Genomic DNA, 13,850 nt, shown 5'->3' on the forward strand with positions numbered 1-13,850 from the left:
CTCGGGGCGCTGCTCAGGGCTCGGCCGGGGTGCCGGGGCTGCCGCCCCGTGCGGGCTCGGCGGGGCCGGTGCCTCAGCGCCCGGGACTCACCGCGCCGCGCTCGAAGTCGTTGTAGAAGGGCTTGTCCAGGAGGTGCCTCTCGCTGCAGCCGTCCGTGCCCTGCAGGGTCAGGTACACGTAGTCGTCGGTGCCCGCGAACCACTGGCTGCCCGTGGCCACCGTCACGGTGTAGGCCGGCATGGTCCGGTGCCCGCGGCTCGGCTCGGCCCCACCGGAGCTGCTGAGCTGCGCTGCTGCCTTCGCCCGGACCCTGCCCAGCGCCGCCGCCTCCTCCGCCACCGCACGGGGCGGCTCGGCGCTGCCCGCCCCTTCCCCGGCCCGCCCGGCCCGGCCCGGCCCGGCACGGCACACCTACCTACCCCATCCCGCCTTTGCCGCCTCCGGCCGCGACCCTGCCCTGGCACAGCACCGCCTCACCGGAATTACAGCCCTGCCCCGAGCCCCTGTCCTGCACAGCACCCCCTCACCCGGAATTCCAGCCCTGCCCCGAGCCCCTCTCCTGGCACAGCACCCCCTCACCCGGAATTACAGCCCTGTCCTCACCCTGCACTCAGTCCGTGCCCCTGCCCTGTGCAGCAGCTCCACGGCAGCACGATTTACACTCTGCTTTCCTCTTGATAACCTTCCACAGTTTCACAACTCTGCACAGCATCCAAGCTCTCGGCTCTGCAGCACAGTGCTCCACACAGTATTCCTGATCCTGCCAGGCACAGCTGAGGTCGGCACAGCCCCGTGTGCCTCACCACCTCCACTTTTACAGGATGTCATCTTAAACTGCTCTGCAGTCTGTAACCTCACCTCCAAACCACCCCAGTGTGCAGACACATCAACTCTACTGTGTGCTCCTTACACTCAAACTACACTGACACAACACACTACGCACTGCAAATATCCCACTCTTCATCATCCAAAGTTACTCACTCTATCATAGCACCAAAGAATTGTTAAGATTGGAAAAGACCTTTAAGATCATCAAGTCCACTCAAATTCATCATTAAACCATGTCCTTAAGTGCCATAACCACATTTTTTTGAACACTCCCAGGGATGGTGACTCACACCATATTGCACCCCCATTCTATTCACCAAATGTGCAAATCTGTGTACAGCTCACACTTTCCTCAGGGCTAGACCCCTGTGTGTGCCCATGCTTTATTCCCTGGATTCCTCTGGACTTTTGGAACACCCTGCTGTCTTTGTATTTCTGTAACACCAAATGCCAGCACGTCTGCAGATCAGAACTGTGCATAACAACAAGCTCCCCATTTGCAGAAAGCCCCCTAAACATCCCATTTCACACTCCCCACCCTGAGTACACCTGCTGCCATTAAGATGCTGACATTATGGACAGAAGAGCTGTCTGTGCTTCCTCCAGACTCCAACTTGCCCAGAGAAATAAAGCCATAGCAGAGACACTGCACGCTTTGCACTTTGACACCAAGACCACTAACACTGTTCTCGAGTATTTCATCAAGCAAACAAACACTACATGCTGCCCTGTTATCTCACTGATCATCTTCCTCTGTGCTGCAGCAGCAGCAGCTGCATGATACTGGGAGGGGCTGGGCTGCACTTCTGCTCATCTGTGTCATTTCATCATTGCTCTGTGATCAAACCCAGCTCCTCATTTCTTTGTGGTCAGGCACTTGGTCTAGCTGCTCTCTGGCTCTGTGAATCTTTAGTGATAGATATGCATAACAAGCTAAATTAAAACCACCTCAGGAGTGCTTTACTTGTGGTACAGTTAGAGCTGAGGCTCTGTGCTGGATTAATTAGTGTATGATGGTAACTAATCAAATCATACTTTGGTAGCACTTTCAGAATGAGGCACTCTGCCCACAGGTGAGGCAGCAACCTTCAAATACAGAGGAAGTGAGAAGTTAAAGCCAACTAAAGTTGGAAGTTGGTGCTGGCTGTGCCTGTTTCTGTTCTGGCAAGTCCCATTGCAAAGTGCCTTGTGCCCCTCGGACTGCTGAGCACACTGTGAGATAAGCTTATGGATTCTCTGCTTCAGCTTCCCAAGACAGGCTGTAGCCTGTCTATGTTTTAAGGTAATTACATGTTGTGGTCATACACCAACGGGGACAACAGGGACAGCCTGATCCCTTGAAAGGGTCCCGTTGTTCTTTTGCAGAGGCATGAAGATACTGGGCTCTGCTCTCCCAGAAGAGTCAGGGAGGGTCTCCTATGTCTCTCCAGGTCAAGCAGTAACTCAAGCATTTTCTGTATTGTGACTTAGATTGCAAGGCTCTCCCACACTCAGGATATGCTTTTATATATAGACATAGAAAAGATTCAAAAGTACTCAGCATTAATTCTAGTCTGCTGCCACTATTTAAATAACAAACACAAGTGCAAAATGGCCAGCTGTTGCAGGACCCACCTGAGGCAGTTGCAGAATCCCAGCCCGGAGATCTGACTTCTGAGATTTAAGCAGGGGATCCTTGCTGCTGCACTCTGATCACTTCCATGGACAAAGTTACCACATAGGAGCACACCATAAACCCAGTAAGATCTTCCTTGCTTTCCCCTTCCCTTCACATAAGGTTTTGAAGAACTCACAGTTCTGTTTCATTTTTGCACAAGAACTGTTAGCCCTAAAGTTTCTAAATTTAGGTTCACAGCCTTCTTTCAAAGATATCCGAAACCTTTCTAACATATGAAGTGCTTCAGAAATAGATTTGTCAAACCCAAGGCTCTTTCTAGACACCTTCATTTTCACTGAAGAAGAATGCAAATATGGAATAAGTGGTGTTCAAATCTTGATCAGTGGGTTTCCACATTTCTTTGCATTTCAGCTCTGATGCAGCATTTGAACACAATTCTGTTCCCCTGAGTGATGAGTTCTGTTTTCACACAGTTTGAGGCTCTTCTTCACAAAGATTGACTGGGACTCTTCCTATAGTGTTACAACTCCTCTTACAAACTCATTAAAAAACACTAGATAGGCTCAGCCCTGCACAGGAAAGTTGTAGGAATGCATTTGCTGTATCTTACCAGCCTCTTCTCAGCTATGTCTCTTTTTAAGTCTGTTCTTTTAGCACTTCTCACTTTTAGCATGAGGTCCACATTCAAAAGGTTGTTGATAATTTTTACTTTTGGCATTATCACAAACACTTTGTCAAAATCCTGCCAGACAAAATGCAGAATACACAAAACCCATTTTATCCAGAGAGTACATTAACTCACACATACGGAGACCCACACTGTACCGTCACTACCAGCTCAGGCTTACTCCTCTCAACCCTTTCCCTGGGGAGGCAGGAATTGTTCCCTGCACCACCTGGGAAACCAGGCCCTTAAAACATGAGCAGCTGCTATTCCTGGTCTGGCTGAGAGTTAGTGTGGGGCAGGACACCTGCAAGGCCACATCTACCCTGCCAGAGATTTGCTGTTCCTTACTCACAGCTCCCCCTTGCCTAAACACCCCTCAGATTTACTACATGGAAACTCACAGCAGAAGTCAGCTGCTGTCCCTCTTTACCTTCGTGCAGTGTCAGTGAGAAACAAGGTTGTTCTAGGAGATGCCACATATCTTACAGCCCTCCTGAGGTTACAGGCAGTTGGGGTAGGCAGATGGCCCTCCTGAAATATGTTAATAAGGACTGGGAGTAGGGAGAAATGATACAATGCAGCAATTAACAAATAACAGAGAGGAGCAGCAGAGCCTACAGAAATTCCCAAGCTACATAAATAATCTAAGGGGCATGAGCTCAATAGCTGAGAACATATGGATGCTAATTACATGTTACTCCACCAGAATGGGGAGGAAAACCCCTCCTTGTTCATGGAACTGCCTCTGTCCCACCTTAGTACTCAGAAAGGAACTCTAGAGTTGCAAAGCTCAGCAGTGTCCTTGCTCTGCCATCCAGGCAGTGGCAATTCTGGCGCCAGCTGACTCACAAACCCCAGCAGGGCTGCTATATCAACACTTAATACAGTATCTTATACCTTTTCTGCAAGGGACCATCCAGGTTGCAAGAGGCTGACAGTTTCTCTATCCCCATGAACCTCCTGCCCTCTTTACAGACTGGTGTTCCTTGGATCCTTCATCCCAGTTAACAGGATGTCAGGACACCTCCCTCACCCTGAGGACCATGGGATCTGGAACTGCCTGACCTCATCACTTCCTCTAAATGTGCAAATCCTCTCCTTCCTCTGCAGATGTAGCTGTGCAGCTACACTTAAGGAGAGGAGGGAGGCAGAGGGAAAGCAATGTGCTTTCAGGCTTCCCCTCCCCAAACCACTGCTCGAGGCTGTGCAGGTAACAGTGCTAAAGAGGAGGGAGAGCAAAGGCAAGGGACACGATAAGCCACAGGCAAGGCAAACACAAGGAGTACAGCTGCATCAGTGGCTGCTCTTTAGGCATCATTCTGGGCTGCACACTTGTGACAACTGCAAATCAGTGAGAGACTGAAAACTGCTGCAAAATTCCTAAGCCCAGGAAGCAAAGGTAGAATCCTGATAGAGGCTTGTGCAACATCAGGCAGGTTCAAATTATTCATTGAAATAATGCCTCTAACTTCCACCACAGCTTGACTTGGTGCAGGGATGCAAGAAGGCTGCTCAATGGAATGGTTTGATTTAATTTACATCTGATTTCTCTGGTGTACATCAACTGCTTATATATGACCATGAATTTAACATAATCCTGAAAGCAGTTTTGGGATAAAATAAACCATCAACTTGCTGGCATAAGGAAATACTGGTTTACATAATCCCACTATTAGAATCAGTTCTCTTTTAATACAGCACTTCCAAAGCAAGAAGGTAAACATGAGAGCAAAGTAAGTGGCAAGCCAGGCTCTAGAGAGGCCTCGGTTTATCTGTAGGAATGGTACTTGGTGAGTTATTTTGGGATGCTTAGGAGTAAAGCAGACATGATCTATGATACACTATCCAAGACAGCTGTGCTCTCACAGCTGGGATCAAGTCACCAGCCCAAGACATCTCCTGTCCTCTCCCAACCACAAGGATAACTGTTTCCCATGACAAAGGAACCTGCTGTCCCAGCACCAGACCCTAGAGCTCTAAGAGTGCTGCATTCTCCTAAGCCTGCCTTGTTGGCAGGTGGCCTTTGAGACAGCATCAGAACACCCCAGCACAGCAGTGCCAGCAAAATTGACTGGGAGGTTTGTTTCAGCAATGTCTAAATATGCTGGGAATTGCAAGCCTGATTCCTTGAAGCTTCAGGATTTAATGAGCACACCCTGAGTGGTGATCTTCCCCCCACCCCCCTGCTCTGTACAGCCTTCTGGTGTTTTATTCAGTTATTTCAAACTCTCCTCTGATGTTAAAGCCTTTGAGACAACTTCATTTATCTCCCTAATAATCTCAAAGTCTACTCTCTATTTTCAGATCTCAGTTTCTCTGACACATTCTTGCCTTTTCCTAGAATGCACTTTAAAGAGTATTCCTCAAGTTTGCCATCACTCGACCCTGCCTGAGCAATATTACATTTCTAATTATTCTACCCTGTACAATGCACTGAATTTGCTTCCTATTTCCTTTGTCCGGAGCTCTTTTGATTTCAGTTTTTTTTTTTTTTTTTTTTTTTTTTAAAAAAAAAACCTCCTCTGCCTCCTTTCTCCATCTAGCCAAGATGAATTTTCCTCTGTTCCATTCTTGTTCTATATCGAGATATTCTTGCCTGATTTTATGTTATACATCCATCCCAAGGCAGTGAAAAATCATCCTCTTCTGCTGTATTGTGGTACACAATACAATGCCAAAATGTCAGAGATCCTACACATCAGAGACTGGCGCCTAGAGGATTTACAGGAAGAGCTGGGATCACAAGGGGACATAGACTTTTATTTGCAGTGTCACTTTTGGGTACTTCTGTGGTCATTCCTATCAAGCACACATTGTCATCAATTTGGTACATCCTAGCACAATTCTCACAGCCAGCTTGGCCCAGGGGCAAGTGAGGAAGGAAATCTGGGTTGCACAATAGACTGAAAGGAGAAGGACAAGCACAGCATGAGGTGGATAAGGGATAAGGAAATCTGGAATTTGGGGGTGGATGACAGGAGGCTGGTCCATAGAGGAATGGGATGGGAGGTGTCCTGCAGCAGGGCAGGGGGCTGAGCAGCAGTGCAGGCACAAGCCAGGCTTTTGAGATAGGACTTGGTTTTCAGAACTGGCAGCTGGAGTTGCATCTTCTGACACCTTTGTAGCCTCCACAGGGCACTCATGGACCTTGCAAAATGCTTCCCTTCTGCTTCCCCACTATCTCCTGCCCTGCTCCAAGAAAAAAGTCATGCTGGTCCTGCCAGCAAATAACTACTCACCAGCCAGCTCCAGTTCCTGGGGACCAGATGAAAAATCCTGTTCCTGTTCCTCCCAGCTGTGCCATATGCTGCTGAGCCAATGCTGTTCTGTGCCTCAGAGATGGACACACTTCACACAGTGACAGTAACACTCTTTCAGATGAAAATATGGTTTACAAGAGGAAGTAAGTTAATTTATAATTAACTCGAGATGCCTGAGCCCAAGACAACACTTTTTAACTGGCAGCCAGATGGCTTTGTGGGCTCTGTTCCTTAAACCATTTATCAGCTTTTCATCTCAGAGACTGCCAGTCAAACAGCAGGCCCTGGAAATTATCCTACCACCTACCTCTCCAGGAGGGTATTTTTGTACAGAGGTCTAGTTGGATTTCCAAACTTTATGTAAGTAGCTTAATTTACTACAGCCAGACTTTCTTTACTAAGGGAATGTAGGACGGAGACTTTTGTTTTGCATGGAAGACACCTCTTCAGGGTTGCATATTTAAGATTTCCTTCCCTTCCTTACCTAAAAGAAAAGATTTTCTTTGAGCCCCCTTGTGTCTGTTCCAGGTCTTTTCTCTTTGGTGTGTATGCCTTTGTAGCAAGCTCTCTCACAGCCCTGCTGTCTCCTTGACCTACTGGTGCTAGAAATGTATTCTAGTGAAACTGCTAAAGATTTCCTCTTCTGTGCACAAAATTAATATTCTTCCTAGAGGAAAATCATAGCAATGAGCATCTTCTGCTCTGCACCTCTACACAGCTGCATGTGAAAATGCTGACTTCAGATTTGAAGCATTTGATGCCCCATGCAGTGTTGATTCCAGAAGGTCAGATTTTAAGGCCCATGGAAATCTTCTCTCCCCACCTCCTTCATGGCAGAAGCCAGAAACTTCTCCCCATGATTCCTGTACTTGAGATCAAAGCACCTGCATTGAAGGAATTGCCCAATTATTCCAATGGTTACAAACCTTTACTATTAGGGATCATTTTATCATCAAATTGTCATGGGATGCTACTCTGCACTGGTCTGCTACACTGAAGAGCCATCAAGTTCTGTGTTTTGAACATCATCTTACTCAATTTTTCTCTCCATGCTTGTTCAAACAAAATGGATACTATAAGGGGTTTGGGTTTTACTATTTTTTTATAGAAACACTTTATTGCTGCAGTCAATAACCCTGTGTATCACACACAAATAACCAATTACAGTTTAAGAAACTAAAAATAATTCTGCAAGTGGTAATACTGAGAAAACGAACATACATGAAAGGATACAAAACTATACATTAAGTTACTAGAAATTTAATAACTAAAAAATTCTGCAGAAGTATGAAGTGTCTTGTATAAACGTTATACAACACATGCCAGTGTAAAGTTCTTCAACATTATACAATCACCTATCTACAAATGTTTTACCTAAATACAAGATTAGCTGCAATTTTTAAACAGTTATCTTCTATACAAAGACAAGTGCTTTCAGTACTTCATTGGAATATACAGACACTGCAATATCTCAAAACTAAAAAATAATCACAAAATAAAAGGTCCCACTTAGAAATTTTCTTAGTGTATCTAATACAACACTAAGGAAATCCAGCCAGCAATATCCTTGCTTTTGTATTTACCCTTTTTGACCCATATCTGAGAGGGACCCAACCCAGAGTCACTGACCTCCCCCCTTTCATTGCTGGCCAGTCTCCAGAGCAGACCACACCAGAAATCTGTATCTTAACACACATCAGCTTTAGGAGAAATGTGCACCTGGTTCCTACTTTGCAATAGATACATATTCTGCCACACACAGGGCAGAAGCAACCAGTTCCTGTGCACGGTGACCTCCATGCATCACTTCCAAGGTTTCCCACCATGGAGTGGCAGGCCAAGCAGCCCCCTTCCTTACAGCACCAAGTGGGCCTCGTGCTCTATCAGTACAGAGGCTTGGCCTGAACAGAGTTATGACTGCTTGCCAGCAACTCCCAGGTACAGCACAGAGGCCCAGCTCTTCTCTAACCCTTCACAGGCACATTCAGTCTTCACTGAATGCCTCCTTGCTGAAGCAAAGCCAATCTCAGTGACACTCAACCAGAGGGAGCTGTCCCAGGGTCTGGCCATCTCTTCAGAGCACATTTTAAACACCACCCTCACTCCCAAAACACGGACTTACACTTGAAAAAAGTCCTGAGAATCCACAGGAATTTAGTATCTCATCAGTTCTTACACAGGATCAACCTTCTGCAGCACACACCTGTATTTCTAACATCATGCAAGCTCATGACCTGGCAGATTCAAACGTGACACAGCAGGGGAATTTCCTTGGCCCAGATGGTGTCTTTTTGGACAGGAGTGCTGTTAGTAGAATGGGGTCAGTTATCTGGGGCATTGAACATATCAGCACAGGCTCTGGCAACCTAGGGAAGGGACTGTAGTACATGGCATTAAGCCTCTGCTCCCTCCTACTTAAATTCTGGTCTCAGGAAAGTCTCACAGTAACCCAAGCTAACTTTGGCCGAGGTACAAGGACCAGGCTTCTATTTCAGTCATCTCAAAAGCTGCCAGAAGGAAGTACTGGAAAGCCTGATCTAACAGGGGGTGATTGTTCCCCTTACTGACATCTGAATGGAAAGGGCAGAGCTCACCTGAGCTGGCATCAGTGCCTCGCAGCTGGAAGCTGAAAAAAGTCAATAGTATTTTCTTGAGGAGAAAGAAGAAAAAAGCACCATTCAGCCTTCTCAAACATTTCATGGCACCATGCAGAAGCAGAGAACTGCATCTCCAGAAGCCCACCATTAACACCAAGGAAGAATCAACATGAGAAGTGTCATCAGCATAAATGAAACCCCCAACAGATGGATCTCTTCTGCAGCCTTTCCTGGTATGAGCATTCCTAAGCTGTATAAAGAGTTTAAATAATTTGCCTTAATTTTCATTCCAAAAAGATCTGTTGGGAGAGGGAATTGTTAGCAGCAACACTGGCTAAAACATTTTCATTCACAAGTATTTTTCCCCAAGTGATTTTGCTGGAGATGATTTTTCTTCACAAGTTGAGATACTCAGGGGCACAGCAAAAACCTTCAGTACCCTGAATACACTGAACAATACCTGGCACACTCCACATGCAGCTTCCAAAACATTGAATGAGATTTTGTAATGTTTCACCTAGAATTATGTACAACAGTGGCTGAAGCAGAACCAGCAAGTTGTGGTGTGCTGAATCGGCCATGTCAGAACATTGCTCACACCAGAGCTGCTCAGGTGAGCTGGGAACAGCCAGGTTTCATCCAGGACTTGTCCATCTTCCTTTCCTCGCCGGTCACAGACAGGGTGAGCACACGCACAGCATTGCTCGGCAGCTGAGCCTGCGCCTCTCACAGCTGTAACGTGAGCATCTCACAGACAGGCAGGCCCGTGCACTTGGGCATTTCTGAAGGACATCATGAAGGTGTGCAAGACCTGATACTTAACCCACCTGAGTTTATCTAGTGAATCTTTCACAGAACAAAACAGAAAACAAAACGAGACAGTGTATTATCTGGGTTCTCAAAATAGAAGAGGATCACCCACAGCAGAGTTCAGGAAAGGTCTTGAGTAATTGCACTTTGAATTATGGCAGGCACAGGCAACAAACTCTGCATGTGTATGGTCACAAAGACTGCCCTGATACTAGCAGGGTATGCAGGGTTTGTCTGCCTGTATCACTTAAGCGTGGGACATCCTGACAGCTAGTACAGTACACAAATCCATGCCAGTGCAGCTTTACCAGGACTGCCCAGAGGTCTGGATGTTTTAACACATCTCAAGAACAAGGTACCACGTTGTTCATGGAGATCACAGACAGTAAGCTTCAAGCATGAAGTGACAGAGGCACATGTGCTTTTCCTCTAACAGCTTCTAGAAACCACTGGGATGAGTGTTCTCTTACCAGAGTCGCTTCTCTGCCTTCTATTAAAACATTGATTTAGAAATAAATTAATATTACATTTTAAGGAAAAAATCCCTGATCTCTTACTGTTATATTTTAAGAAGTCTTAAAGCAGCTGCTTTTACTATGAAAAAATGTACCCAAAGTTGTACTTCAAAAAATACTAAGTGAAACTTGAACTATAGCTAAGAATTTAGTTCACTATCTCAACAAGTAAACAGAAACTTTTACCTGAGAAGTCCAGGCAACTCCTACTAAAACCAGCCATATTATCATCATTGACTTGACAGAGATGTAGACAGGGCTCAGGTACGGAAAGTCAGCTTTCAAATGCAGAGGCCTCATGTGCTGACTTTTCATGGGGCTTTGTTTCTGCTCTAGTCACACTGAGACTTTGGTTAAATGAGGGCTTAAAGCTGGACAGTGGTGCAGTGAAACAGACTGGACAAACAAATCAACTGCAGACACCCCAGGCTTTGGGCAACTAAAAGCCTTGCAAACAGATTTTAAAGCTGTCCCTCTCTTTGCATGAAAGCTGACTGATTAAAAAGCCAGTCCCAAATTCAAAAACACAGATATATACTATTCTCTGACCACACAGTGCATCACATCAAGTAGGTATTTCTAAATTTATCCACTTAATGTGATATTTACTTCCTAGACTTGTATGTCAGCATCTCCTCTGACAACATCAAATTCTTGGGTAATTCACACATGACACAGCATTAAAGAAAGAAAACCAGTTTCAGCTGTATTGACTAAGTTTCCTTTTTTCTGTAACAGTTCACATTTTTATCAATATCAATATAGCAACAAACCCTTTGCCAATGGTTTGGAATGAAAGCTACTTCAGGTATATATGAGCAGGTATGTTGATGGTCTGACCTGTTGGGGAAAAAAAAATCAAAACCAATCCCCAAAACAGAACACTGAAACCACTGAAAACAAACATTTTACACATCCACTACTCCTCATACACAAGTCACAAGTGCAATATCCTTTGAAGAAAATTGCTCCTCAAAGTAATCCCAAAGAGGCAGAATTTTTTAGTGTTACGTTTAGTGAGATAATGTGGGCGTGTGTGGGAAATCACAGGCTGAAATTTAATTTTTTTTTATAAGGCAAGAGGTTTATGTTTCAGAAGAATAAATGGGGTAAAGAATTAAGAAATGTTTCAAAAATGACACATTCTTTCAAGTTTCATTCTCATTTGACATACATATCACAAAATAAAGATTTTTAAAAGTGCTATATGCTTTGTAAGTCTCATTGCAATATGTAAAGCAAAATTTTACACCTGCTGCTTGAGACACAATGTTAGTGGCAGTGTTAGTGGTAGATTAGACTCCCTCTCATTTCTCTCACTGTCTGGGACAACCTCCTTCATCACACATAAAGAACAGACCGACCAACCAACCAACCCCACAATACACATCCTCCAGAATCCCTTCAGAATCATCTTCTAAAGTAACAGACTCCATGAAGTTGGTGACAGCTCGCTAGCGGCTTCCTTGGTACCAAACCCAAGGCTCATTCTACCCTGTGAATACCTCATCCTCTGGCTCTTTGATCAGCCAGTACGAGACACTAAATGTTGAGAGGTATGCAACCATGATGACATTGACAGATATGCCTAAGGGATTTTTAAAAATTCCAACAAAAAAACAAATGTAAAAAATTCATCCGCCAGCCCTCAGCTGTTTGCTGATGTTAAAAAGGTAGAGCAGTTTGCAGTAAACAATGATATTCAAATCTTCAAGGACATATGGAAATACCCCTTCCAGCTAGCAATCAGACATGAAGGATTTCTGCAGCACAGTCTTCTGGCTCTGTGTAATGTGAAGAGTTTGTGTCTGAATGGTGAACCCCAAACATTTCTTTACTTTCAAAGTTTGGCTCCATTAGTGCAGGTTTTTCAAAAATATTCTTTTTGCTAGTTTCTGGACAGTTTTGTACATATATTACTCGGTTATAAGCTTTAAGTCTCTTCCACAGCTGTACGTACACCTTGCATTGTACATACATGAACAGAAGTCCTCCAGTGAAACCAATAGCCACAACTACCAGCTTAGTCCAAAATGGCCACTCTAGAATACCTGGAAGTAAAAAAATAAAAAGAAGAATTAAATTCATCTCAGAAACTGCCAGTCAAACAGCAGGTCCTGGAAAATATCCTATCACCTCTCCAGGAGGGTGCTTTTATAGAGTTCATGTTGGGTTTCCAAACTTTATGTAAGTAGCTTAATTTACTACAGCCAAATTTTCTTAAGCTGGACTAAACTGGTTCTTTCAAAAATGTACTTGTAAGGAAACTGTCACAGAGTTTGGGTCATGCCAGCTATTCTTATTTTGCAGTTTTTCCTGTCTGGCTTTTTTTTCTTCTTCAAGTCAAACACACAGACTTCTGCTTCATGTATCACATTCTTCCCCACCAGAGAAAAAACCAAAACAAGTGATTTTCTGTGTTTGAACCTTGATGCAGTACAATCACAGAGTCAAGGCAACCACCATTAATATACTTAGGTCCTTTTACACCTGTTTTTAAACAAAGACTGGATCCAGTTATGAAAGGGATTCTATGGCATGGTTTCCTCTTCATAGGAGAGATTCAACCCAGTGACCCAACAAGTCTGTTCCACTCTGTGATCACACATGGAGATATAAAGGAATTATTGTTACCATATAGCTTGACATGTTTGTTATGCAGACGAGGAACATTTTATCTGCATCACACTCAGTAACTTGTATTTGAACTAGAGCATCTCTGATACAAACTGCAAGTGCTGGAGATGCTGAAGCATTCCAAGCTTACCCTCTGCCCTTAAAAACTATCACCATCACTTTGCCCAAATTTGTCTAACTTGAACATTTAGACAGGGGATCTTGTTACATTTCTATCAACCACTTTTAAATCAAAAACTATTCATTTTATACATATTCTTACATAGCTCCTGTATTCATCCAGACTCTTTAAAATAAGTGCCATCACAAGATGGATATGAAACTATGCTGAATCAATCATTACCAGGTTTTTCAGAGAATAAAATAATATCTTTCCAACTCTTCAAAATCTTAACCAAGATACAGGGCTGGTGTGGTTTTGGAAAGGCATGGCAGTGAGGGAAGAATTAAAATATTTTAGTCCCAAAATACAAAGGGCATTGCAGCTCTATTATTGATGAAATCTCACTTGTGATTCATATCTGACCCTCTCATTCAAAGATGAGCTGTCTGATGCTGTCTGTAGGCAGCGACAGCACATGCTTGTCCCTGTGTGGACATGAATATATACCCACACACACTTCCTGCACCCCTCAGCTCATTACAGAACTCCCTGGATTTAGAATCCAAATGAAAGGAGAAAAGAAAGCAATATCATATGGACCAAATATTCACAACATTCTTCCTAGTTATGTTCATCTAATATATTTACAGGAAAAAATAACCTTTGAAAACATATCCTTTTCATTATCATATGGAAGCCTTACACTTTTGAAAGGCCAAGAATGTTCACTGCTCATGGAAGAAATGGGGTTGGATGGAACAGAAACTAAGAGATTTCACTGAAAGCAGCTTCCTGACTGAAGGCGTGAACAATG

General features: G+C 44.3%; 2 protein-coding genes across 7 annotated transcripts in view; both read right to left on the reverse strand.

Annotated features, from left to right (window-relative positions):
* The window catches only part of ALOX5 (arachidonate 5-lipoxygenase), a 30,978-nt gene extending 25,500 nt beyond the window's left edge, over positions 1 to 5,478 (reverse strand). Inside the window, exon 1 of one of the 3 annotated variants that reach the window (XR_012581109.1) lies at positions 92 to 526. Coding sequence is in view for 2 of the 3 variants with exons in the window: in XM_005481271.4 (XP_005481328.2) it covers positions 92 to 241 (150 nt within the window). In the remaining variant the exon portion in view is untranslated. Of the gene's footprint in view, positions 1 to 91 lie in introns of all 3 variants that reach the window. The other 2 variants (XM_005481271.4, XM_026799730.2) reach the window with 2 other exon arrangements.
* Positions 5,479 to 7,457: 1,979 nt separating this feature from the next.
* Positions 7,458 to 13,850, reverse strand: part of MARCHF8 (membrane associated ring-CH-type finger 8) — an 88,694-nt gene continuing 82,301 nt past the window's right edge. For all 4 annotated transcript variants that reach the window (XM_074544902.1, XM_074544901.1, XM_074544904.1 and 1 more), the window contains one exon: positions 7,458 to 12,347. In XM_074544902.1, coding sequence (XP_074401003.1) covers positions 12,043 to 12,347 — 305 coding nt within the window. In that variant the 3' untranslated portion in view covers positions 7,458 to 12,042. The remainder of the gene's footprint in view (positions 12,348 to 13,850) is intronic.

This window comes from Zonotrichia albicollis, chromosome 7, assembly GCF_047830755.1.
Source record: "Zonotrichia albicollis isolate bZonAlb1 chromosome 7, bZonAlb1.hap1, whole genome shotgun sequence".
In the NCBI taxonomy this organism is placed as follows: domain Eukaryota; kingdom Metazoa; phylum Chordata; class Aves; order Passeriformes; family Passerellidae; genus Zonotrichia; species Zonotrichia albicollis.